General features: G+C 55.0%; 1 protein-coding gene across 5 annotated transcripts in view; it reads left to right on the top strand.

Annotated features, from left to right (window-relative positions):
• The first annotated feature begins 474 nt into the window (after nt 1-474).
• Nucleotides 475-23,975, top strand: part of PDZD4 (PDZ domain containing 4) — a 29,210-nt gene continuing 5,709 nt past the window's right edge. The window contains exons 1-2 of one of the 5 annotated variants that reach the window (XM_030933482.1): nt 475-1,148; nt 23,312-23,547. In XM_030933482.1, the coding sequence (XP_030789342.1) occupies nt 1,089-1,148; nt 23,312-23,547 (296 nt within the window). In that variant the 5' untranslated portion in view covers nt 475-1,088. Of the gene's footprint in view, nt 1,149-23,311; nt 23,566-23,975 lie in introns of those variants that run through there. The other 4 variants (XM_030933481.1, XM_030933487.1, XM_030933484.1 and 1 more) reach the window with 4 other exon arrangements.

Here is a 23,975-nt window from a genome sequence, read left to right as displayed (position 1 = left end):
CTTTCCTTTCTTTCCTCCCTTTCTTTCTTTCTTGTTTTAAACAAAGGTGTCCGTTTCAAAGACAGCAAGGAATGGCTGAGTTGAAGGAGGGATGCAGTCATTTAAGGAGAAGCCCGAGGAAGGAGCAGAGGCGTGAGGGCTGCTGCGTCCAGGACGCGGGAGAGGGGCTGAAATCGCGGACTCTCTCTGGGGGACCCAGGAGACTGCTCCTCTTGGCAGGACCCCTCTCTCCCAGAGCAGCATCACGCAGACAACGTGCCGGGTGCCCGCCCCTCAGGACCGGACGCCGGGTGTCGTGGAGTGCCTAGGACTCCCGCCCGCTTCCGTCGAGAGCCCGCCCCCAGCTTCCCGCGCCGGCTCCTGCGCCCCCGCGGCTCCCTCACGCAGCAGGCCCCGCTCCCCTCCCCGCCCCTCCCGGCGCGCGTGCGCCCCATGCCCGCGCCCTTCCCCCGCCGCCGTGGGCGCGCGCGCGTGCCCGTCGTCCCGGGCGGGAGCTGGAGACGGCCGGCGGCTGCTGGACGAAGAGCGGGCGCCGGGAGCGCCGAGAGCGCGGCTGGGCGAGGCGGGAGCGAGGGCGCTGGCCTGGCCGCGGGCGGGGGCCGCCGCCGCCGCGCCGCTGCCCCCCTGTCGCGGGCCGGGCCGCGGCGCCGAGCGCGAGGGCCGGGCTCTCAGGGCTGGCGGCCATGGGCAGGAGCCGGAGGCGGCAGCGGCAGCGGCGGGCCCCGCGGGCGGGGAGGCGCGCGGCCCACGGCCCCTGACTGTCCCTGGCGGCCCGGCGCGACCCCGCGCTCCCTGGGGGGCCGTAGCCTGGCAACGCCCGGCGCGCCCGCCCATCCCCCGCTGCCCTTTTTCTCCTGGCCGGGTGCGAGGGAGCATGCCCGCGCCTGGCCTCGGCCAGCGAAGAGTTAACCTGAGGGGCGAGCCGCTGCCCCCACCTCGGGGGCGTGCCCCCCTCCCCCGCTAGGCGGCCCGCCCCCCGCGCCAGGGTATGGCCCCCGGCCCCGGCCCGGGACCCGAGGTCCCGCGCCCGGGCCAGTGAAAGGCGTCTTCCGGTTCCCACCCTCCGCCTCCTCTCGCCGGCCAGCACCATGGGATGTAATATGTGCGTGGTCCAGAAACCGGAGGAGCAGTACAAAGTGATGCTGCAGGTAGGGCTGCCAGCGCTGCGGCGGGGGCGCGGCCCTCCGCGGGAAGGAGCGGGCCAGTGGGGAGGCCCGGAGCGGCGGAGCGGCGGGCGTGGGAGAGCGGGAGGGCTTGAGGAGGAAAAGGTAGTGTGCCGTCCGCACCCTCCCATCCTGGGGCTATTGGGTGTTGTCGCTCCGTGGAAACCAGCCACGGGTGGGGTGGGAAGTTGGGGTTGGCCCGGGTGGGGCGCGCTTCCGTCCCGGGAGGCGCGATGCGGCGGGCGCGGGAAGGAGGTTGCATAGCAACGAGCGCAGTTCCCCGCACACGCTCTCCCCGCAGGACCGAGGGCGGGGGAGGGAGCCAGGCTCCCGCCGTGCGGGGGGGGCGCCGAATCTCGATCCCGGCGGGCCTGGAGCGTAGGAGTGCGTGGGCGTCCCCGAGCGCGGTCCAAGTCCGGCCGGGGACTGGGTGCCCACCCCGACACCCACTCCCGCCTGGCCCTACCCGAACGTTGGGCTCCCGGGCCTTGGGCGTCTCGGGTGAGTGGGCACCGCCGGGATCAGCGGGTTGGGCTCTCTGCGGGTGGCAGTGCCTGACCGGGCTTTGGGGGGCGTGGACCAGGAAGGCCCCGCAGGGAGGGAAGGAGACGCGGGGCCCCGAGCTCGGACCTGGAGCCCAGCCCCGCGGCCCGAAACGGGGCTTCTTGCCTGTGCGTGGCGTGACTACGTGAGTGCGTTCCTGTGCCCCGTCTCTGTGTGCGCGGAGGCTCCCCCGGCCCCGCATTTGTGTACTTTCTGTGTGCACCCTGCAAACTGTCTAGAGAAATGTCCCGGATGCTGTGGGCTGATACCCCCTAGGGCTAAGTGGCGGGAGGTCAAGGTCAAGGCACCCAGGAGCAGACAGGGCTCAGACAGGTGTGCGTTTAGTGGCCTGGATTCAGCTCCCGGGTTTATTGGTCTGGACTGGGAAGCAATCAAGTGCTTTGCAAGGAAGGGTGTTGGGTTGGGAGAACGTGGGGGAACCCGTGCAGGGATCGGCGAGGACTCCGGGGGTGAGGGGGGGCGGGGCGGGGCGCGGGGAAGAATTCCCAGGAATCCGGGGGCTGACTTCACGCTGTGAGCCAGCTCTTCTGGCCACCTTGTGCGGGAGCGGAGGGGCAGGGCGGGGACGCAAATCTTGCCTCAGCCTGGCGGAACTCCGGGTCCCCTCTCCCCGGCCCTTCTCCGGGGGTGCGCGGGGTCCTCGGCTTCTCCCTTTCGCTGTCCTCCGCCTTCTTCCCTCTCAGTTCTTGGCTGCCACTCCTCGTCTCTTGTTCCCGCTGTTTGGAAATCTTGTGTGGCCATTGCCAGCCCCCTAGCGGGATAGGAATGCGACCCAGAGGGCGTCCTGTGGAATCCGTGTTGGATTCCGGGGCTGGGATGGTTGGTTGACGGGGACTCTGGATCCCATCCTACTGCTTCCTTTTCGGGAGTTATTCCATCAAACGGCAAGCGATTTCTCCAAGCGATTCATCCGGGGCCGTCTTGACTTTCCTGGAGAAGGATTGGTGTCGCTCTTCATTTAAGGCCAACCTCGTGGGGACGCGTGGATAGGGGAGAGCGACCCGAGCTGCATCCCAGGCCTGAAATGAGCCATGGGAAGACACCAGTAACCCTTGGGGCTCCCCACAGCCCTCCGGGAAGGCCTCAGCAGGTCGGGCTGGGCCTGCCTTCAGGGAGGTGAACCTGGCTAGGCCCTCCCTGCTCTGCGCCCTAAGCTCTCCTTCATGGAATGGACTTGCCCTCTCCAAGGAGACCCACCAGGAGGAGGGCCACTACCGCATGCACCCTCTGTGCGCTTTCCTGCTGGGCTCCCTTTGAAAACTCCCGTGGAAGTTTGGCTGCAAACTTTCACTTTCTACATTCCTCCTTGGCCCAATCAGAGCCCGGATTTTAGGAGGAGAACTATCCTTTACAGCTAAGAGAAAACGAGGACTGAAAAAAGTGGATACGGAAAGCAGTGCAAGCCATGAGCTGTCCCAGGGGACTGTGCTTCTGGAGGTGGACGCATCACCAGATCCCAGCCTCTTCAGAGGAGAAGGCGCTTTTGCTCCAAAAGACTGGTCAGCTTCTGGGACCCCGTGCCTGCCTCCCGGCCAGCTTAAACATGGGTGCTCCCCCATCTTCAGGGAATACTTCTCCCTGTCTCCCCTGAGTAACCTCATCTGCACCCCCTTGGGCCCCTGCACCTTGTCAGGGTGAGACACTTCATGGGTCTGATTTTCAGAAAAAAGCACAAGTGCATCTGCAGCGCCTTCCATATACAATCCACAGAGGCCTGGGACCCCCAGGGTAGGAACCCCCAAGTCTCTAGTCTAGCGTTGTGTTCCAAGCCATTTTCTGCCAATGACTCACAGCACTTCCAAAATTACAGCTGTATTGAGCTATAATTCTCCTATCGTACAACTTACCCTTTCGAAGTGTACAACTCACTGGTTTTTAGTATATTCACAAGGTTGTGCAACCCACACCAGTAATTCCAGAACATTTTCATCACCCCAGAAGAAACCCTGCACTCATTAGCGGTCACACCTCCATTTCTCCTACAAACTTCCTAGCCCCTGGCACCCACCAGTCTACTTCCTGTCTCTATGGATTTGTTTATTCTAAACGTTTCATAGAAACTGACCTTTTGTGTCTGACTTTCATTAATCATAATGTTTTCAAGGTTCATCCATGTATCAGTAGTCAATTTCTTTTTATTGCCAAATAATATTTCATTTTGTGATAGACAACATAATATTTATCCATTCGTCAGTTGATGGGCATTTGGGGTGCTTCCACCTCCCTTGGGCTGTTGTGAATAGCGCTGCTGTGAACACTGGTCTACTTGTTTGTTTGTTTGTTTTCTGAGACGGAGTCTCGCTCTGTGGCCCAGGCTGGAGTGCTGTGGCCGGATCTCAGCTCACTGCAAGCTCCGCCTCCCGGGTTCACGCCATTCTCCTGCCTCAGCCTCCCGAGTAGCTGGGACTACAGGCGCCCGCCACCTCGCCCGGCTAGTTTTTTTGTATTTTTTAGTAGAGACGGGGTTTCACCGTGTTAGCCAGGATGGTCTCGATCTCCTGACCTCGTGATCCGCCCGTCTCGGCCTCCCAAAGTGCTGGGATTACAGGCTTGAGCCACCGCGCCCGGCACACTGGTCTACTTGTATCTGTTTGAATCCTTGCTTTTAATTCTTTGGAGTATTTGCCTGTAGCCATTGAACTGCTTTCCACAGTGGCTGGAACAAGTTTACATTCCTACCAGCAACATGCAAGGGTTCCAATTTCTCTGTATCCTTGCCAACAGTTGTTATTTTCTGGGTTTTTGTTATGGCTGTCCTGCTGGGTGTGAAGTGGTATCTCATTGTGATTTTGATTTGCACTTCCTGTTAGCTAAATGATGTTGAGCATCTTTTCTTGTGCTTGTTGGCCATTTGTGTATCTTCTTTAGAAAAATGTCTGTCCTTAAGCCAGCACCACACTGCTTTCATTACTGCAGTTTTGTAGCAAGTTTTGAAATAAAGAAATGAGAGTCCTCCAACTTTGTATGTCTTTTTCAAGACTGTTTTGTCTATTCTAAGTCCCTCAAATTTCCATATTAATTTCAGGATCAGGTTGTTAATTTCTGGAAAGAAGCCAGCTGGCATTTTGATACAGATTGCATCAAATTTGTGGATGAATTGGGGGTTATTGTTCATGAGCATGGGGTATGTTTTCCATTTATTTAGGTCTTTAATTTCTTTAAATGATGTTTTGCACTTTTGTTAAGTTTATTCATGAGTATTTTCTTTATGATGCTATCGTAAATGGAATTGTTTTCTTAATTTCACTTTCAGCCTTCTCATTGCTGCTGTATAGAAATACAATTGATTGGCCGAGTGTGTTGGCTCACACCTGTAATCCCAGCACTTTGGGAGACCAAGGCGGGTGGCTCACCTGAGGTCAGGAGTTCAAGACCAGCCTGGCCAACATAGTGGAACCCCGTCTCTACTAAAAATACAAAAAAATTTAACGGGGCATGGTGGTGTGTGCCTGTAATCCCAGCTACTTAGGAGACTGAGCCAAGAGAATCGTGTGAACCCCAGAGGCAGAGGTTGCAGTGAGCTGAGATCGCACTACTGCACTCCAGCCTGGGTGACAGGGGCAGGACTCTGTCTCAAAAAAAAATTGATCTTTATACATTGATCCTATATCTTGCAACCTTACTAAAATTGTTTATTAAGTATAATTTGTTCAGCAGAGTCCTCAGGATTATCTGCATATTAGGATCATGTCATTGGCAAATAGAAATCGTTTTTCTTCTTCCTTTCCAATCTGGATGCCTTCAATTTCTCTTTTTTTTTTTTTTTTTTTTTTTTTTTTTTTTTTTTTGAGACACAGTCTCACTCTGTCGCCCAGACTGGAGTGCAGTGGTGTGATCTCAGCTCACTACAACCTCCGCCTCCTGGGTTCAAGTGATTCTCCTGCCTCAGCCTCCCATGTAGCTGGGATTACAGGCACTCACTACCACGCGCAGCTAATTTTTGTATTTTTAGTAGAGACGAGATTTTGCCATGTTGGCCAGGCTAGTCTCGAATTCCTGGCCTCGAGTAATGCTGCCCACCTCGGCCTCCCAAAGTGCTGGGATTGCCAGTGTAAGCCACCGTGCCCAACCCTTCGATTTCTTTTTCTTGTTAATTTGCTGTGGCTAGAGTCACTAGTACAATGTTGAATAGAAGTGCCGGTGAAGTGTCTTTCCCTTGTTCCTTATCTTAGAGGTAAAGAAGCCTCCAGTCTTTCACTAGGGAGTATAAAGTTAGCTGTGGCTTTTTCATAGCTGTCCTTTATCAGTGTAAGGAAGTTCCCATTCTATTCCTAGTTTGTTTCTATCATGAGAGGCGTTGGATTGTGCAGTGCTGCTTCTGTGTCTAGTGAGATGACCACATGGTTCCTTTATTCCACGGATGTGGGCTGTCACAGGCACTTGTGTGTGTCATATTGGAACCTCAGCCCCATTCCTATATTCCAATCATGTCCTCCTAGTTCGGAAAATCTGGGACCTCCCCTGAAAATGCGGGATTACTGCGTGTTGAGCTAGGAAAAGGAAGCAGGCCGGTTGCCCAGAATGGAAGGCAGGAAGCAACATGTCCCCAGCTCCCGAGCCTTTCCTGCAGCCCATGTCCCTCCACTGCCACCGGGCCCCCTTGTCGTATATCTCATCATGGTCCACACTCTGCTGAACTTGTCTCTCGGCCTTGGCACTCCCTCTCTGACACCATGATGTGCTTGCTAGCATCCGGGCACGCCGGAGATGGTCAGGGGATAAATCCCTGGTGCTTGGGACTGGCCTCCCGCCCATCCTACTCAGGCTTTACAAGGCGAGTGGGTCAGGACCACCTGTCGTCTCCCCTCCGTCCACATCGGGGGAGGCCAAAGGACACCTGGCCAGCCCTTCTGGTGGTCTCCTGGGCATTCTTGCCTAAAGCACCTACATGTGAGCCCCCACGGTGCTGGCAGCCATCCTGGGTGCAGGGCATTCAGCAGAGAGACACTGCAGACAGGGCCTCGCCCCCTCCCCCAGGCTCCCCCTCCCCCTTTTTTTTTGAGACAGAGTTTCACTCTTGTTGCCCAGGCTGGAGTGCAATGGCATGTTCTAGGCTCACTGAAACCTCCACCTCCAGGGTTCAAGCGATTCTCCTGCCTCAGCCTCCCGAGTAGCTGGAATTACAAGCATGCGCCACCATGCCTGGCTAATTTTGTATTTTTAGTAGAGACGGGGTTTCTCCGTGTTGGTCAGGCTGGTCTTGAACTCTCGACCCCAGGTGATCCACCCGTACCGGCCTCCCAAAGTGCTGGGATTATAGGAGTGAGCCACCACGCCTGGCCCTAGGCTCCCCTTTTAATAAGAGGGAGACCATCACCAACACGTAGGCAACTGTAGGGGAGAGAAAGTACTGCTTGAGTGCAGGAGCAAGGGTGGCAGCCAGTGTCCCCTCTTCAGCGACGTCTTCCTCCAAGCTGCTCTCCCACCCACTGAGCAAGGTGGCTTCTCTGGCTCCCTCCCACTTGCACAGGGGCTTCCCATGAGCAGGGATTTGGGTCTGACACAGGCAGTCTGCCTACCCACCCCACCAGCACTAGATGGTACCAGCATACCCACGCTGGCCTCCATCCTTCCAGGGAAAGCTGGTCTCTCAGTCAACTCAGTGGTTCTGCCACAGAAGCTGCCTGGGGAAGCAGCAGGCTCTGAGAAAGTCCTTGTGGAGTGGAAGAACAGAGGGCCGGACACTGAATTCTGACTGCCACCTTCCGGACCAGGTCATCCTGCTCTGTATCATTGTTCCAAGATTGCAGAATGCTCTTTCCCCTCTCACCTTGGGGTTCCTGAGGATTGTCCAGTCCGCTGAAATGAAATTCGATAGTGCCAGAGAGCAGATTTGTGGTTGCAGGGATGGGCAGAGGGGCACGAGGACACTTTTGGGGAAGATAGAAATGGCCACCGTCCTGACAGTGGTGACGGTTCCCCAGGTTCATGTATGACATATGAACACCTGCCCTCTGCACACTGAAGATGTGCAGGTTACCACCCAGCGACAAACCTCACCAAAGCTTTAAAACAGGAACTCCATGGCCACATGCACGCATCCTGGGGGGAAAAGCGTCCCTTCCTTCCTTCTACTTCAGGGGCCCTGCCAGAGAAGGCAGTGCAGCGTGGAGATAGGAATGGAGGCAGTCACCAACTGCCAGTTGTGTGGCCAGGGGCAAGTCACTGCATGGTCCACTGGCTCAGTGACTCGGTTTCCTCACCTGTGAAATGGCAGTGAAAAGAGTGCAGGCCTCCGAGGGCCGTTGTGACAAGGAAAACAGATGATGTGTCCCCTGGGATCTCACTGGGTGGAGGGGGGAGTTGCTGCCCACAGGCCATTCAGTTGGTCATTAAGAAGTGGAAATTGGCCAGGCGCCGTGGCTCACATGTAATCCCAACACCTTGGGAGGCCAAGGTGGGTGGATCACGAGGTCAGGAGTTCGAGACCAGCCTGGCCAGCATGGTGAAACCCCGTCTCTACTAAAAATACAAAAAATTGACCGGGCATAGGGCCTCATGCCTGTAATCCCAGTACTTTGGGAGGCCGAGGCGGGCAGATCACCTCAGGTCAGCAGTTCGAGACCAGCCTGACCAACATAGAGAAACCCCGTCTCTACTAAAAATACAAAATTAGGGCCGGGCGCGGTGGCTCAAGCCTGTAATCCCAGCACTTTGGGAGGCCGAGACGGGCGGATCCCGAGGTCAGGAGATCGAGACCATCCTGGCTAACACGGTGAAACCCCGTCTCTACTGAAAAAATACAAAAAACTAGCCGGGCGAGGTGGCGGGCGCCTGTAGTCCCAGCTACTCGGGAGGCTGAGGCAGGAGAATGGCATAAACCTGGGAGGCGGAGCTTGCAGTGAGCTGAGATCCGGCCACTGCACTCCAGCCTGGGCGACAGAGCGAGACTCCGTCTCAAAAAAAAAAAAAAAAAAAAAAAAACCAAAATTAGCCGGGCATGGTGGCGCATGCCTGTGATCCCAGCTACTCGGGAGGCTGAGGCAGGAGAATTGCTTGAACCCGAGAGGAGGTAGAGGTTGCAGTGAGCTGAGATCACGCCATTGCACTCCAGCCTGGGCTCGAAACTCCATCTCAAAAAAAAATAATAATAATAATACAAAAAATTAGCCGGGCATGGTGGTGTGCGCCTGTAGTCCCAGCTACTCGGGAGGCTGAGGCAGGAGAATTGCTTGAACCCAGCAGGTGGAGGTTGCATGAGCCAAGATCAAGCCACTGCACTCCAGCCTGGGTGACAGAACAAGACCCTGTCTCAAATAAATAAATTAATTAAATTAAATAAAAATAATGAAAAAGGAAGTTACATGGAGAAGGCCTTACATCTGGGTATGTCACAGTTAATGCCCAGTGACAGAAGAATGTCCAATATTATTCTGAGAATTTCTCTCAGGAAAGGGACCTCCAAGTTTTGAAGAAGTGTGACGTAGTATAATATTAGTTAGGACAGCCTGGGCAACATATTGAGACCTCGTCTCTACAAAAATAAAAAATTGCTGAGGCGTAGTAGCTTGCACCTCTAATCCCAGCTACTGGGGAGGCTGAGGCAGGAGGACTGCTTGAACCCAGGAGTTGGAGGCTGCTGTGAGCCGTGATTGCATCACTGCACTCCAGCCTGAGCAATGGAGCCACACTGTGTCTGGATAAAAAAAAAAAAAAAAGAAAGAAAGAAAGAACAGATGGACAGGGAACAAAGTGGAGGCATATATGGTCATTTTGCACAGGAGTTAGGTGAGGCTGAGCAGCCTGGGGCTGGACAAGATGTCCTCCCTTTCAGTGCATTCTGCCTGTCCTCATGGCTGCTTGGAGCATTGGAAATGAGAAACGCTGCAGAGGGAATATTGCTTTGATTGTTGCTAGATGTGAACTGGGCCCTTAGCCAGTCAGGTTGGCCTGAGGTGGGTGGGAGGATGAGTTTAGTTGCTGGGCCACGTGCCTGGAAAGCTGTGAACATGTACCTGAAGGTTGATCTTGATAATGGCTTTTGGAAGTGGTTGGTTTTTCTTGTGCAAGGTGTGGGACACTCCTCTTTCCTGTCTTTTTTTTTTTTTTTTGAGACAGAGTCTGGTTCTGTCACCCAGGCTAGAGTGCAGTGTCGTGATCTTGGCTCATTGCAGCCTCTGCCTCCTGAGTTCAAGCAATTCCACTTCAGCTTCCCGAGTAGCTGGGATTACAGGCACCTGCCACCACGTCTGGCTACTTTTTGTATTTTTAGTAGGGACAGGGTTTCACCATGTTGGCCAGGCTGGTCTCAAACTCCTGACCTCTAGTGATCCGCCTGCCTTGGCCTCCCAAAGTGCTGGGATTACAGACGTGAGCCACCGCACCTGGCCTCCTTTCTGCTTCTGAGCCAGGACTACAGAGGTGTCTGAGAGGCCATCGCTCTCCTGGAAAGGTGGGGGCCAGGTGGATGGATGAGACTTCAGCAGACCCTGGGATTCCGGGAGAGAAGGGGAAGTGAGAGGAGGGAATGATGCTTGCCTCGTGCAGAAGGCCTTTGCTGAGGTCTGTCCTGGTTCCTCCAGGGTGCGCTCTGAGTCAGTAGGGCGCCACCCTCCACCCGAAGTCCTTGTTAAAGTGCACTTTCTGACTGAGCCACCAGCGTGGGGCCTGGGATTCTGCACTTCTCACAAGCTCCCAGGTGATGTGGAGCCCACTGGCTGTGGGTAGCTAGGGCCTTGGGTAGGGACCGGGAGTACATCCGTGGTAGCCCCAAACCACACTAACATGGATGGAGAAGTGAGCTGTTTTTGTTTTGTTTTGTTTTGTTTTTTTTGAGACGGAGTCTCGCTCTGCTGCCCAGGCTGGAGCGCAGTGGCCAGATCTCAGCTCACTGCAAGCTCCGCCTCCCGGGTTTACGCCATTCTCCTGCCTCAGCCTCCCGATTAGCTGGGACTACAGGTGCCCGCCACCACGCCTGGCTAGTTTTTTTTTTTGTAGTTTTTAGTAGAGACGGGGTTTCACCGTGTTAGCCAGGATGGTCTCGATCTCCTGACCTCGTGATCCGCCCGTCTCGGCCTCCCAAAGTGCTGGGATTACAGACTTGAGCCACCGCGCCCGGCCGCGCCCCGCCTTTTTTTTTTTTCTTTGAGGCGGAGTCTTGCTCTGTCACCCAGGCTGGAGTGCAGTGGCACAATCTCGGCTCACTGCAACCTCCTCCGCCTCCAGGGTTCAAGTGAGTAGCTGGGACTACAGGCGCAAGCCACCACGCCTGGCTAATTTTTGTATTTTTAGTAGAGACAGAGTTTCACCACATTTGCCAGGCTGGTCTCGAACTCCTGACCTTGTGATCTGCCCGCCTCGGCCTCCCAAAGTGCTGGGATTATAGGCATGAGCCATTGTGCCCAGCCTCAAATCCTAGATTTTTAAAAAAAGCTGTAAGGGTGTCAGTGGGACAGCTGGGGAGATGTGAGGCTGGCCCATTGTATGAGTGCGGAATTCCGTGCCAAGGGTGTTGTGGTTCCACGGAGAATGGGACTGGTGGCATCTTGCTTTCAAATGCTTCTGCAAATGTGTGTGTAGAAACCCGGAGAGCAGGTGTGGGGAATCTGCAGATGTTCCCACATGCTTGTGGGCGGGCAATTTTCAAAATCCCGAGCTGGGGAAACATGAATGGGGACTTTGCTGGGCCACTGAGTGGGTGAATGTAGTGAGCTTGCGGCTCCTCCTTTCTCCTCCGATGCTCTCCCCCTTGGGAGATCCCCCTGATGCCTGACTTGGCCTGGAAGCTACAGTCACAACTGCTTCCAAGGTGTCCTGGATAGTCTAGATGGCAGAGCTGAGAGCCAGCAGGTAGGTCAGAGCTCGGCCCGGGGCAGAGGGTAACTTCCTGTCTCTGTCCTTCCCCAGCCTGTTTCCTACTCTACATCTGTAGGTAAGGGGAGTCCGAACGTGGCAGCCACGAGGGCCCCTGGAAGTGATGTGGCTTCACCTCCCATCCCGCGCGTTACCAGTGAGAGTGAAAGGGGTCGCAGGCGCCGTGTGACAAGCACTCGGGATTGCGAATCTCCCAGGCCACAACTGTTTTCTTAGTCTCTCCGGTCTTTCTTCTCGGCTTCCCAGAGATTCCTGATCAGCAAGAGGGCGTCGCGCCCCACCCGGCTGTGGGCCTGCCACCGCTGGATGCGGGAGAGTGCCTGGGGCAGGGCCGGGAAACAGAGCTCAGCCTCCGACGGAGGTGGCGGGGCGGGCGGGCAGGAGTCCTGCCAGTCCAGCCACCAGCGTGGCGGCGCAGGGACGAGTGTGGTCCGCCCTGCTCCCGCGGCCGCAGCCACCCCGCCGTTGCGGCGCGCTCTTTGTCTGCGGCTCCGGGCTCAGGGGGCGGGGCGAGCGCGCCTAGGGCCCCGCCCTCTCCACCCTGGGCGCCCCGCTTCGCGCCTCCCCTAAGGCCAGCCAGTCCCTTGCCCTGCGGGAGGTCGTCACCCCACAGCGACTGCCCGTGGGGCCGACTTCGCGTCATGCCTGCCTCGCCTGCCCCGTGTTGCCCCCTTCCCTGTCCCTGTGTCCCCCTCCCCTGCCCGCATGTCCCCCTCATGCGCGGAAAGTGGTGCCAGCACTTTCCCTGGCCTTGCGAATTGCTCTTTCATTGGTACTCAGCCGCCGCTCTGATGTCCCTGAAAACCCAAACGAGAGCTCCTCTGCCCCAGCTGCCCCTGCTCCTTCTCTGCAAAAAGCTCCAGAAGGCTGTGTCGATGCAGGTCGAGCTTCCCCACCTGGCCCCCTCCCACCTTTTAGCAAATCCAGAGGTCACACTTTCGCCCTCCTCTCCCGGGCTCCGACCCAGTGCATTGAGCTGCTCCTCAGCTTCCCTCCCGGGACTTCCTAGTCTCTCTCCGCAGCCAGCTCAATGTCAGGGTGTCCCAGGACTCTCCTTGGGCCTCTCCTGTTCTTGTCTACATTCACTCCCCAGGTGAGCTCCTCCATCTCATGCTTTTGCTTTTTAAATTTTTATTTATTTATTTATTTATTTATTTATTTATTTATTTATTTATTTTTATTATTTTTGAGACAGGGTCTCAGTCTGTTGCCCAGGCTGAAGTGCAGTGGCACAATTACGGCTCACTGCAGCCTTCACCTCCCAATGCTCGAGTGATCCTCTGCCCTCAGCACTACTGCCTGCCCCCTACCTCCTCCACCACTTGGGACTGCAGGAGCGAGACAACATGCCCAGCTTCATCTCATGATTTTTTTGTTTGAGACGGAGTCTTGCTCTGTTATCTGGGCTGGAGTATAGTGGTGGGATCTCGGCTCACTGCAACCTCCACCTCCCGGGTTCCACTGGTTCTCCTGCCTCAGCCTCCCAAGTAGTTGGGATTACAGGTGCTTTCTACCACGCCCTGCTAATTTTTGTATTTTTCGTAGAGATAGAGTTTCCCCATGTTGGCCAAGCTGGTCTTGAACTCCTGACCTCAAGTGATCTGTTTGCCTCGGCGCCCCTAAGTGCTGGGATTACAGGCTTGAGCCACCACGCCCGGCCGTCATCTCATGATTTTATATCAAGAAAAATTTCTAGTTTAGGCCAGGTGCGGGGGCTTACGCCTGTAATCCCAGCACTTTGGGAGGCCGAGGCAGGTGGATCACCTGAGGTCGGGAGTTCAAGACCAGCCTGACCAACATGGAGAAACCCCGTCTCTACTAAAAATACAAAATTAGCCGGGGTGGTGGCGCATGCCTATAATCTCAGCTATTCTGGAGGCTGAGGCAGGAGAATCGCTTGAACCTGGGAGGCGGAGGTTGCGGTGAGCCGAGATTGCACCATTGCACTCCAGCCTGGGCAAAAAGAGTGAAACGCCGTCTCAAAAAAAAAAAAAAAAAAAGAAAGAAAAGAAAAGAAAAGAAAAAAAGAAAAATTTGTAGTTTAATTGAACAGCAATGGTCACATGCCACCCAGTTAGCTGACTTGGACTTGGGCCAGAGAGAGTTGGAGTGGGGCACTGGAGATGTCCACAGGCCTCGGGAAGTTCAAGTGAGAGATAAAAACTTTCCATTTCCTGCCCCGGGCCTAATCCCTGAGTCCTTCCTTCCTCGATCTTCCTCACTGCTGTGAGGATACCCCTGGTCCTTGTGGTCCTGTGTGGCAATTTTATGTTGTTTTGTGGTAAGATACGCATAACATAACATTTACCACTAGTGACTTTTAGTCTATTCTCAATGTTGTGCAGCCATGGCCACTGTCTAGTTCCAGAACAGGTTCATCACCCCAAAAGGGACCTCATACCCCTCAGCAGTGACTCCCCAGGCCCCCCTGCCTCCAAGTCCTGACAACCATTCATCTGCTTTCTGTCTGTATGGATTTGCCCGTTCTGGACACTTCACGGAAATGGAATCATGCAGTATGGGATCTTGCGACTGGCCTCTTTGCCTTGCTAGACTGTGCTCATGCAGTCGTGTGTGCCCGCCTTGAATCTTTATATGTCGGGATGGGTGTACCATGTTGTGCTCATCCATTCATCCACTGGCGGACACGGGTTGCCTCCGAGTCTTGGTTACTATGGATACTCTGCTGTGAGCATTTGAGCATAAGTTTTCTTTGCATGCCTGTTTTCAGTTCTTTGGGGATTGCTGCGTCATATACATAAGCTACACCTAACCTTGTGAGGAGCCACAGACTGCTTCCCTGGCTGCACTATTTTACATGCCCAGCAACAAAGTGTGAGGCTCCAGAGTCCCCGCATCCTCTCCAATACTCCTTTCACTGATTCCGGCCCCTTGTGGTGTGTGGCGGTATCTCACTGTGGTTTGGGCGTGCGTTTCCTCTGTGCGAACTGGCCCGTGCTGACACGTCTTTTCCTGCGCTTATTCGATGTCATCTTCAAGTCCTCCCTGTCCCTTGCCCCCAGCCCAACGGCAGATCCTGGCAGCCTACCTCTAAAACCCAAGCTGACTCTGACCACATCCCACCATCTCTACTGCCACCCCTGGGGTCATGCCACCATCATCTGTGGTCTGGATCACTGCCGTTGCTTGCTGGTCTAGCCCCTACAGTGTGTTCTGCTGGGAGCTCCCTTCGCTACAAGGAAGCATGGCTGGTTTCTTGTCATCATTTAGGTCTCAGCTTAAGTGTCACCGACCCAGAGAGGCTGTCCTGACCACTCTACCCACCCAGGCAGCTTTGTCCCTGTCCCCTCCCACCTTCCAACGAATCCCCTTGGGGAGCGAAACGGGATGGGGGGTGTGTTGTAGATCCAAGCACCTCACACCGTCTGCTCCTCATGCAGTCCACCATCTCTCCCTTCAGCTCCTTGGCGCTTCTTTCCTATGCGGCACCCTGTGCTTCCCAGGCCCACCCCACACCATCTCCAGCCTGCCCGGGAGTCACGTGTCCTCGGCCCACAGAATCCCCAGCACATGCCCCACCCGCAGGCCTAGCCCCAGCCCTGGGGTCCCTGGTGCCCCACCTGCCAGGGCCCCTCCCCTGCCTTGCTCAACCCCCAACACTCCTGATTGTTGGAAAGGTCTTCCCATGCCCACCACGACCTCCTCCCACTCATCTGTGGGCGGGAGAGCTTCGTCCCTGCCCCACGTTGCCCCCCTAGCGTCCAGGCCCACCACCAAGCTCCCGACAAGCCTGGGAACCGCACTGGTGAGTGGGGACACACCTGCGGGGGGCTTGCTCACACCGAGGGGCTGGGGGTGATGGTGGCTTTCCCAGGGCACCCTGCCTTGGGCTGCAGGTTGCTGGGTGGGCACCGGCTCCCTCAGAAGGCAGCCCAACCTGGGATCCTGCCGGCCGGGGCCTGGGGCGGTCAGTGCCCCAGCACCTGTCCTCTTCTGCTCAGATGCTGGGCTGGGAGAGCCTCGGCCACAGCTCGGCCACTCAGAACCCTTTCTGCAAGCCTTACAGGGACCAATTGGGGGGGCGTGCAGAGGGGCTGCGCTGTGGGGAGGGCGCATGGCTCAGTCCTCCTGGCCTGAGGCCTGCCTGGCCTAAGTGGCCTCCAGGACCCATGGCCAGGCCCTTCTCCAGCCTTCCAGAAAGAACCAGCTTCCCAGGGTTCCCTGGGGAAGGCCTGGGGCCACCTCCTCTGGAGGGGTGGGGGCTGTGCTTCATTCCTCCTTCCCCAGGTCCCCTTCCAGACCGGAAGGTCTCCTCCCCGACCTGGAGCCCACAACCTTGTAATTAAATTGTAAACATCCTTGTGATTAAATTTATGTAATATCTATCATTATTATTACTATTTTAGACTAAATTACTTAGAGCACATTGACTGGATCAAAGGCTACGATGAACGTTTTCAAGAATTTTTATAGTTATTGACAAATTCCTTTCCAGAAAGTTGACCACTCTACACTCTGGGATAAGATTCAGACTAAGTGTGTCTAGAGAGGGTGATAGGGTCGGCTGGGAGGAGGAACTGGGCTTGCAGGGGACCTGGGGCCATGAGTGCTCTCAGTGTGCAAAGGGGGAACTGGACTGTCCCAAGCAGGGTGTGAGGGCCACTTGGGCCACATTCAGGCAGAGGGGCCCCGCTAAGGCTGGAGTCCCCTGTTCAGAGCAGGGACCGTGATGGAAATTAAGGACTTCCATGTCAACTGTGGTTGAGATTGGAGCCACAGTCGTAGGGTCAGCCCTCTTGGGCCCGTCTTGGCAGCAAATCAGGAAGGAAATAGATCTGTATGCCGAAGAGTCGCCATAGGGCACATCAAGCTCCCGGCTGAGCCATGTTGTGCTCACAGGCTGCTGCCCTCCCTGGGGCAGCGGAGTACCAGGGACTTGTATTTTCATCTTTGTGCTCCTCTGCCTCCTCAGTGTGGCGCTCTGAGCACTTTGATTATTTGAAAGGAAATGCGACAAAATCTATCGCGCTAGCATGGGATGGAGGAGGGGTCTTTGTGAACAGGCTTTGAGGGTTTGCTTGGCTGCCAGCTCACTACCCAATCAACAGGGTTGACTGCCACAGGGTGGCCTCACTTAGGGGAAGCATGATGCCCAGCATGTGGTCAGGATGGCACAGGAGCGCTGGAGAAGATGAGAGTCACTGGGAACCCGGACGAGGGGGGACAAGGGGCATTTGAGTGGGCTTCAGGCACGCGAAGTGTTGCAAGATAAAGTGGGTTTCTTCTGGATTGCTCCAAAGGAGGGAGGTTGCTCCCAATGAAGGAAACATTCAGTAGTGAGAGTTTTGCGATAATGAGCTCAGTCAACAATCCCCACTCTCCACATACTAGAAGCAAAGTGGATTTCTTCTGGATTGTTCCAAAGGAGGGAGGTTTGCACTTGATGAAGGAGACTTTTTTCGGGGGGAATGGGGGGTGGATGGAGTCTCACTCTGTTGCCCAGGCTGGAGTGCAGTGGTGCAATCTCAGCTTACTGCAGCCTCCACCTCCTAGGTTCAAGTGATTCTCCTGTGTCAGTCTCTTCAAGTAGCTGAGATTACAGGCGTGCACCACCATGCCTGGCTAATTTTTGTATTTTCAGTTGAGACGGGGTTTCACTCTGTTAGCCAGACTGGTCTCAAACTCCTGACCTCAGGTGATCTGCCTGCCTTGGCCTCCCAAAGTGCTGGGATTACATGCGTGAGCCTCCGCGCCGGGCAATTTTTGTATTTTGAGTAGAGTCTGGGTACATCAGACCCAGGGGCTGGGTCATGCCTGTAATCCCAACACTTTGGGAGGACTAAGCAGGTGGCTTGAGCCTAGGAGTTAGAGACTAGCCTAGGCAACATGGTGAAACCTTGTTTCTTCTTCTTCTTCTTCTTTTTTTTTTTTTTGAGACGGAGTCTCGCTCTGTCGCCCAGGCTGGAGTGCAGTGGCCAGATCTCAGCTCACGGCAAGCTCCGCCTCCCGGGTTTATGCCATTCTCCTGCCTCAGCCTCCCAAGTAGCTGGCACTACAGGCGCCCGCCACCTCGCCCGGCTAGTTTTTTTTTTTTTTTTTGGAGATGGAGTCTCACTCTGTCGCCCAGGCTGGAGTGCAGTGGCCGGATCTCAGCTCACTGCAAGCTCTGCCTCCCGGGTTTACGCCACTCTCCTGCCTCAGCCTCCCGAGTAGCTGGGACTACAGGCGCCTGCCACCTCGCCCGGCTAGTTTTTTATATATATTTTTTTTAGTAGAGACAGGGTTTCACCATATTAGCCAGGATGGTCTCGATCTCCTGACCTTGTGATCCGCCCGTCTCGGCCTCCCAAAGTGCTGGGATTACAGGCTTGAGCCACCGCGCCCGGCCCCCATTTCTTATTATTGTTTTATAAAGATAGATCAGATAAATTACAGGTCATTAATATATATTCAACAAATTATGGAAATATATAAAATTTTAATTCAGCCAAGAAACATATTAAACTTTTGTCTTTAGCAAACTGCCAGGAGTTGGGATGGAAGTAGAACTCAGGGTGAAGCCCTCTTGGGGTTTGTAGTCTAATGAAAGGGAGGTAATTAGACAATCACACATAAAAGGCTGAGCTCCGGCCTGGGTACCTTGAGGCCTCCTGGACTTGCTGTAGCATCTGGAGAAGTATGGGGCATCATCTCACGTTACTTAGCACCAGCACTGGCACCCAGCTTTGATGTGGGCCCTGTTGGCCTGAGCGTTTTTCCTTGAAGAAGGTATTGAAGGCAGATTGAAGCCGACTGTGCCCACCCGTCCCCGACGCCCTTCCTCTGCTTGCCTCTCTGCTGTGTTTTCCACCAAGTACATACTATGAATAAGCATGTGCGCCTCCATTAACCGCACATACAGAATGCCAGAAATTGTTTGTTTGACCGCTGGCAGACCTTTGGGCTGTCCCTGGTGTTTGGCCGCTGTGGACTTCATGCCCCCATCCTCCTGGTCCTCCTGGTGGCAGTTCTGAAGGGCGTCTCCTCCCATCTCATGGCTCCAGGTGCTTGCTGGTGGGTCCCCTTTGCCCTGAGCACCTGTTGATATCCTTTGCCGATGTTCTTCTTGAGTTGTTTGTGTCTGTGTTTTCTTCTTGTTTTGTAGGAATTCTTTGCATATTCTGGAAAACCCATTATGAGGTCCGTGCATTGAAAGGCTCTCCTCTGAGCCCGCCTTTTTACTGCATTTAGGGTGTCTTTTGTCGTCTAGAAGTTTTACATCTCTTCCATTATTGCTTGCCCATTTGAAATATTGAGAATTTCATCTCTATCCCACACGGTAAAGATATTGTTCTCTTGTTTTGCTTTGTCTCTGTAGGTCTTTGATCCAATTGGAATTGCTTGGCCAGGGTTTGGACTAGGTCTTCTGTCTTGGTGGGGCGAGCTCCCAGGGTGCGGAAATGTTTGCAGGTGGGGTAGGAGGGAGAGTCTGGCGGGAAGCAAGCCTGGGGTTGGCCATGTTGAGTGTTTGTGCCTTTTAGAGACTGGAGTGGTCGAGTAGGCAATCCGAAAGTTGGGGCATTACAGGGGTGGCTTTACCAGTGTGCTACCTCAGGATGGTTGGGGGTGGGGGGAGCAGGGCTCTGAGCAGAACTGGAAGAGCTGCTGTCATCAGAAGGGCCACAATGTGGCTCCTTACCATGTGCCTGGCCCTGTACCTCTATGCTTATGGCCCCATATTTTCCCACCTTGTTGGCAGCCCTTAGCCCCTCCCCAGAGAGGAGCTCATTTCTTCCTTGGGGGTCCAACATGACCTGATGAGAGAGAGAGAGAGAGAGAGAGAGAAAGAAGGCTTCAAGAGCCAGTGGCTTCCCCCCAAAGACCTGCCTGGCTGTCACAGGCGATCACTCTGATTGCTGTTGATCTGAGGTGCTGAGGCTGTGCACGCGCCCATCCCCCTCTTGACATCCCAGCCTCCACAAGCCCGCCCAGCAAGCTCTCCTCAGTTTCCATAGCAACACTGCTGCTGGGTAATGATTCCAGGGAGAAAGGCATTCCTGCGTTCTCTGTCATCTCTGTCACCTGAGCATCCCACTGCCTGCTTGCTGTCCTGCCCCGGGAGTTCAGGAAGAAACCCTGAGGACAGCTCCGAGCCCTTCTGCTTGTGTTTTGGCTTCTCCTCAAGGGCAGTGGTAAGCTGGTAAATGTTCCCAGACAAAAAGCCCTGATTTGGAGCATTTGCCGATTTCCTCAGTGTAAATGCTGCCACTGTAGCCGATTTCAAGCCACCACTGCGATGTCACTGAGCTTGGAGTTGGGGGGAATGCACACACCATCAGAGTATTCCCACCTCCCACGCCAGATGTGAATAACCCCAAGAGCACAGATGACAGAAAAGTGTAGTAAGATAATTAGACAGTGATGTGTTCCGAGGATTTATTGACTTTGTTGTTAATATCATTCAGTTACCTGTACATTTCTACAGTTAAAATATCAATAATGGCTGTGTTTGACAACTGGCGCCCAAATTTCCCAGCTTCAGTCGGCTCTAGTCACTGCTGCTGAGAGTGTTGAGGCCATTCCGTCATGTCCCTTTGTCTACAGCCTTCCCGAACCCACACTCTGCTGCCGCCTACCCTCTTCCATCCTGCCTTTCTCACTGCAGCCTCTCCACCAAGCACAGCGTGCCCTGTCCCGACTGGCATTCTTATGGTCTTCCAACAAATACTTTCCTAGCTGAAAGCTGTTTCCTTTATAGTCTTTGATCCAGAAATTGCACCTCAAGAAATTTTATCCACTTTGACAACCACTGGTTACACAAAGATTTAAGTATGAAAAATGTGCAAAATGCACCCCAAAATGTGTCTTTGCCACATTCTTTATAATAAAAAATCAAAGCCAGCCTTAGTGATGTGATGATGAACATGATGGTCCACTGGTGTGGATGGACCTTTAAGGGGCCTGCAGCTGCAAAACGGCACACATAGAAAACAGACTGGAAGGAAATAGGCCGCATGGCCGGGTGCGGTGGCTCATGCCTGTAATCCCAGCACTTTGGGAGGCTGAGGCAGGAGGAGTACTTGAGGTCAGGAGTTCGAGACCATCCTGGCCAACATAGTGAAACTCCATCTCTACTAAAAATACAAAAATTATCCAGGTGTGGTGGTGGGTGCCTGTAATCCTAGCTATTGGGGAGGCTGAGGCAGGAGAATCGCCTGAACCCAGGAGATAGGTTGCAGTGAGCCAAGATTGTGCTACTGCACTTCAGCCTGGATGACACAGCAAGACTGTCTAAAAAAAAAAATAGCTGGGCGTGGTGGCACACACCTGTAGTCCCAGCTACTTGGGAGGCTGAGACAGGATAATTGCTTGAGCCCAGGAGGTGGAGGTTGCAGTGAGCCAAGATCATGCCACTGCACCTCAGCCTGGGCAACACAGCAAGACTCCATCTCAAAAAAAAAAAAAGCCCCCAAAAAACAAAAAATGAACATGTGTTTCTTTTACAATCAGACAAAACTGATTTTGACAACAAGCTCTTTTCAGAATATGAAAAATTTGGGGGAGGAGGGAGACATAGAAAACTTCAATGATTATCTACAAGGACATAGGTCGAAAAAAGGTAACGCAGGAGCCACTGCTGAGGCCATAGGGGTTCCGAGGACAAGCTGGGCTCTCCTGTGATAGCTGTCTTCCCGGAAAGACTCCTACAGCGGTGGTTCTACTGTGTTGCAGGCACTAAGACAAGATTTTGCCGTCGGAATTCATATCTCTGTGAGAAACCTGGGGAGGGAGGTGCTGCCCTGAGAATGCAGGACAGAGAGTTCTTGTAAACTTGCTAATATTCGCACAACTCGGAAAAGCAGAGGACTCTGTGCAGCCGCATCCACCTGCGTCCACACCCAGGGCCCTTCTGCCCTCTCATCTGGCACAAGCTTCCAGCCTGCTCCATCCCTAGGTGGACTCTGGGTCCTCTCCGTGCTGACTGGGGGCTTCGCTTCCAACTGCAAACCAACCTCCCCATGTCTTTTCTTGGCCCTGCTCCCTTTGCCTGATGGAGGCCAGGTGCCCCCTGCTCCAGAAGCCTTCTCTGCCTCCCGCCAAGGCATGCATGGCCGGCCATGTGTGCTCCCTTACCTGTCCCCACGCTCACCTGCGGGGCATAGCCATTTGGGCACAATGCTAGTGTGTAGCCTCCCCAGGCCCAGAACAGCCCTTCCACAAGCTACTGGGCCCATGAGGAGACCCTGCACACCTGCCTCGAGAGCTGCCTCCTCCTGGAAATGCTTCCTGCTGACCCTTGCTGGCCCTGTGGCACGTGCCCTGAATTCTGGTGGAGTCTGTTCAGTCCTTCTTGGTCCTTAGTCATTCATCCCTTCTCTACTTGCCTCCCTTCCCCAAGGAGGACTTGAAGGTGGCAGCATACTGTGCCAGGGTGCTGCGGAAGCAGCCTTCGACCTTGTGGGCACTCCTTGCCTCACCAGCTGCGCTGTACATAATGGGCTTCCTTCTGCTCCCCTCCATCGTCCTTCCTTCACCCCCACAGCATCCCGCAGAGCTGCTCAGGTCCCGCTTCCACCTTGGGCCCTGGCCCTCGATGGCCGCCTCCTCCCTGACCCCTCCTTCTGGCCACCGGGCAGCCTGTCCTGGCTCATGACCTTGACTCAGTGCCACCACCTTGCTGAGCTTGCTGACGTGGTTTCCTCATCTGCAATAATGGCATCTCCCTCAAGGTTGTTGGGGGTTAGGATTTTGTGGGGACCCACATCAGGGGTCTTTCCCAGAATGTAGCACATGGCATGTGCCCAAAAAAACAGTGGTGGGTTTTTTTTTTTTTTTTTTTTTGGAGACAGAGTCTTGCTCTGTCATGCAAGCTGGGGTGCAGTGGTACAATCTCCGCTCACTGCAAGCTCCGCCTCCTGGGTTCACGCCATTCTCCTGCCTCAGCCTCCCGAGTAGCTGGGACTACAGGCGTCCACCACCACGCCCCGCTAATTTTTTTGTATTTTTAGCAGAGACGGGGTTTCACCATTTTAGTCAGGATGATCTCAATCTCCTGACCTTGTGATCAGCCTCCCAAAGTGCTGGGATTACAGGCGTGAGCCATTGCGCCCGGCCCAGTGGTGGCTTTATAAGGACCACTTTCCTAGCACCTCTTTTAGGCTACTTTGCAGTTCCAGGGGATTTCTTGTATGTCAAAGGCTTTTCTCTTGGGCAAGTCAGTTGCCACTGTGAGGCTACAACACCCTATCTTTAGGCATCTTCCTACTTCTCCCCCAACCTGACCCTGGCCCTCCCTAGTGAGTAGACATTTGTTGAGAGACTCAGCTCATCTGAAGAGTCAAGGTCATCCTCTTGCTTGATGTTGAATGAGCACAACACAGATGCTCACTGAGTGTTGGCTGTTATGGTCCAGTCAGTGCCAAGGAACTCAATGGGATCTTCTTCATGCTAGCTGTGGCCTTAGTGCTGCCCTAGAAAGAAGCGGGTCCGGATGGGGAGAGACCAGGAGAGCTCAAGCAGAGTCTGGAGGACGTTGTAGGGTGGTATCACAGCCTCCAGACCCAGTGCACAGAGGCTGGGTCCCCCAGCCCTTGGTGTGACTTGGCGATCCCCAGCTGGCCTTCAGTGGGATGAAGGCTGAGCAGTGGGGCTTGCCTGGGAACGGGGGCACCAAAGGTAGCCAGGGCTGCAGACAGAGAGCAGGTTCCTTGCTTGAGCGGATTGGGGTGCTGGTTGTCAGCCCAGGTCCTGCCAGCTAGGGCCTCTGCCTTGACCTCACAGGGGAGGAGTGGGCCCTTGAGGGTTCTTACAGAGGCGTGTCTCTGCCGCAGGTGAACGGGAAGGAGCTCTCCAAGCTGTCTCAGGAGCAAACTCTGCAGGCCCTGCGCTCCTCCAAGGAGCCCCTGGTGATCCAGGTGCTGAGACGCAGCCCCCGCCTCCGGGGGGACAGCTCCTGTCACGACCTGCAGCTGGTGGACAGTGGCACTCAGACCGACATCACCTTCGAGCATATCATGGCGCTGGGCAAGCTGCGTCCGCCCACCCCGCCCATGGTCATCCTGGAGCCGTACGTCCTCTCTGAGCTGTGAGTCGCCCTCAGGAGGGCCCCGGGCCCTGCCTCCAAAGAGGGCAGGCCACCTGGGGCGGCCATCTGCACACCACCCTCTCGGGCAGGAAGCAGGCCCCTCGGCCTCCAGAGCTGACTGTGGTATCTGAGGGCTCCAAAACCTCCAGGCCTCTAGCCTTGGGCCAGGCTCCAGAAGGTGCCCCGTTGTATCTACCCCCAGGGCCGAGGGAGGACCCTCCTGTCCGGGACGACGCTGCCGGAAGTGCCAGGGTTGAGGGCCTCAGCTCCTACTCCTCCATCCTCTCTCCTCTGCTGCCTCACAAGCATCACTTCTTGAATCTTCTTGCATCCCTTGTCTGTCTCATTCCTCTACCTGCTCTGAATTTCCTCCATCTCTTCGGCTTCTTTCTTTGGCCCGACCGGAAGAA

The sequence above is a fragment of the Rhinopithecus roxellana genome, chromosome 7 (assembly GCF_007565055.1).
Source record: "Rhinopithecus roxellana isolate Shanxi Qingling chromosome 7, ASM756505v1, whole genome shotgun sequence".
Classification (NCBI taxonomy): Eukaryota; Metazoa; Chordata; class Mammalia; order Primates; family Cercopithecidae; genus Rhinopithecus; species Rhinopithecus roxellana.
Note: the sequence above shows the minus strand (reverse complement) of the source record. Positions and strands in the feature narration are given on the sequence as shown.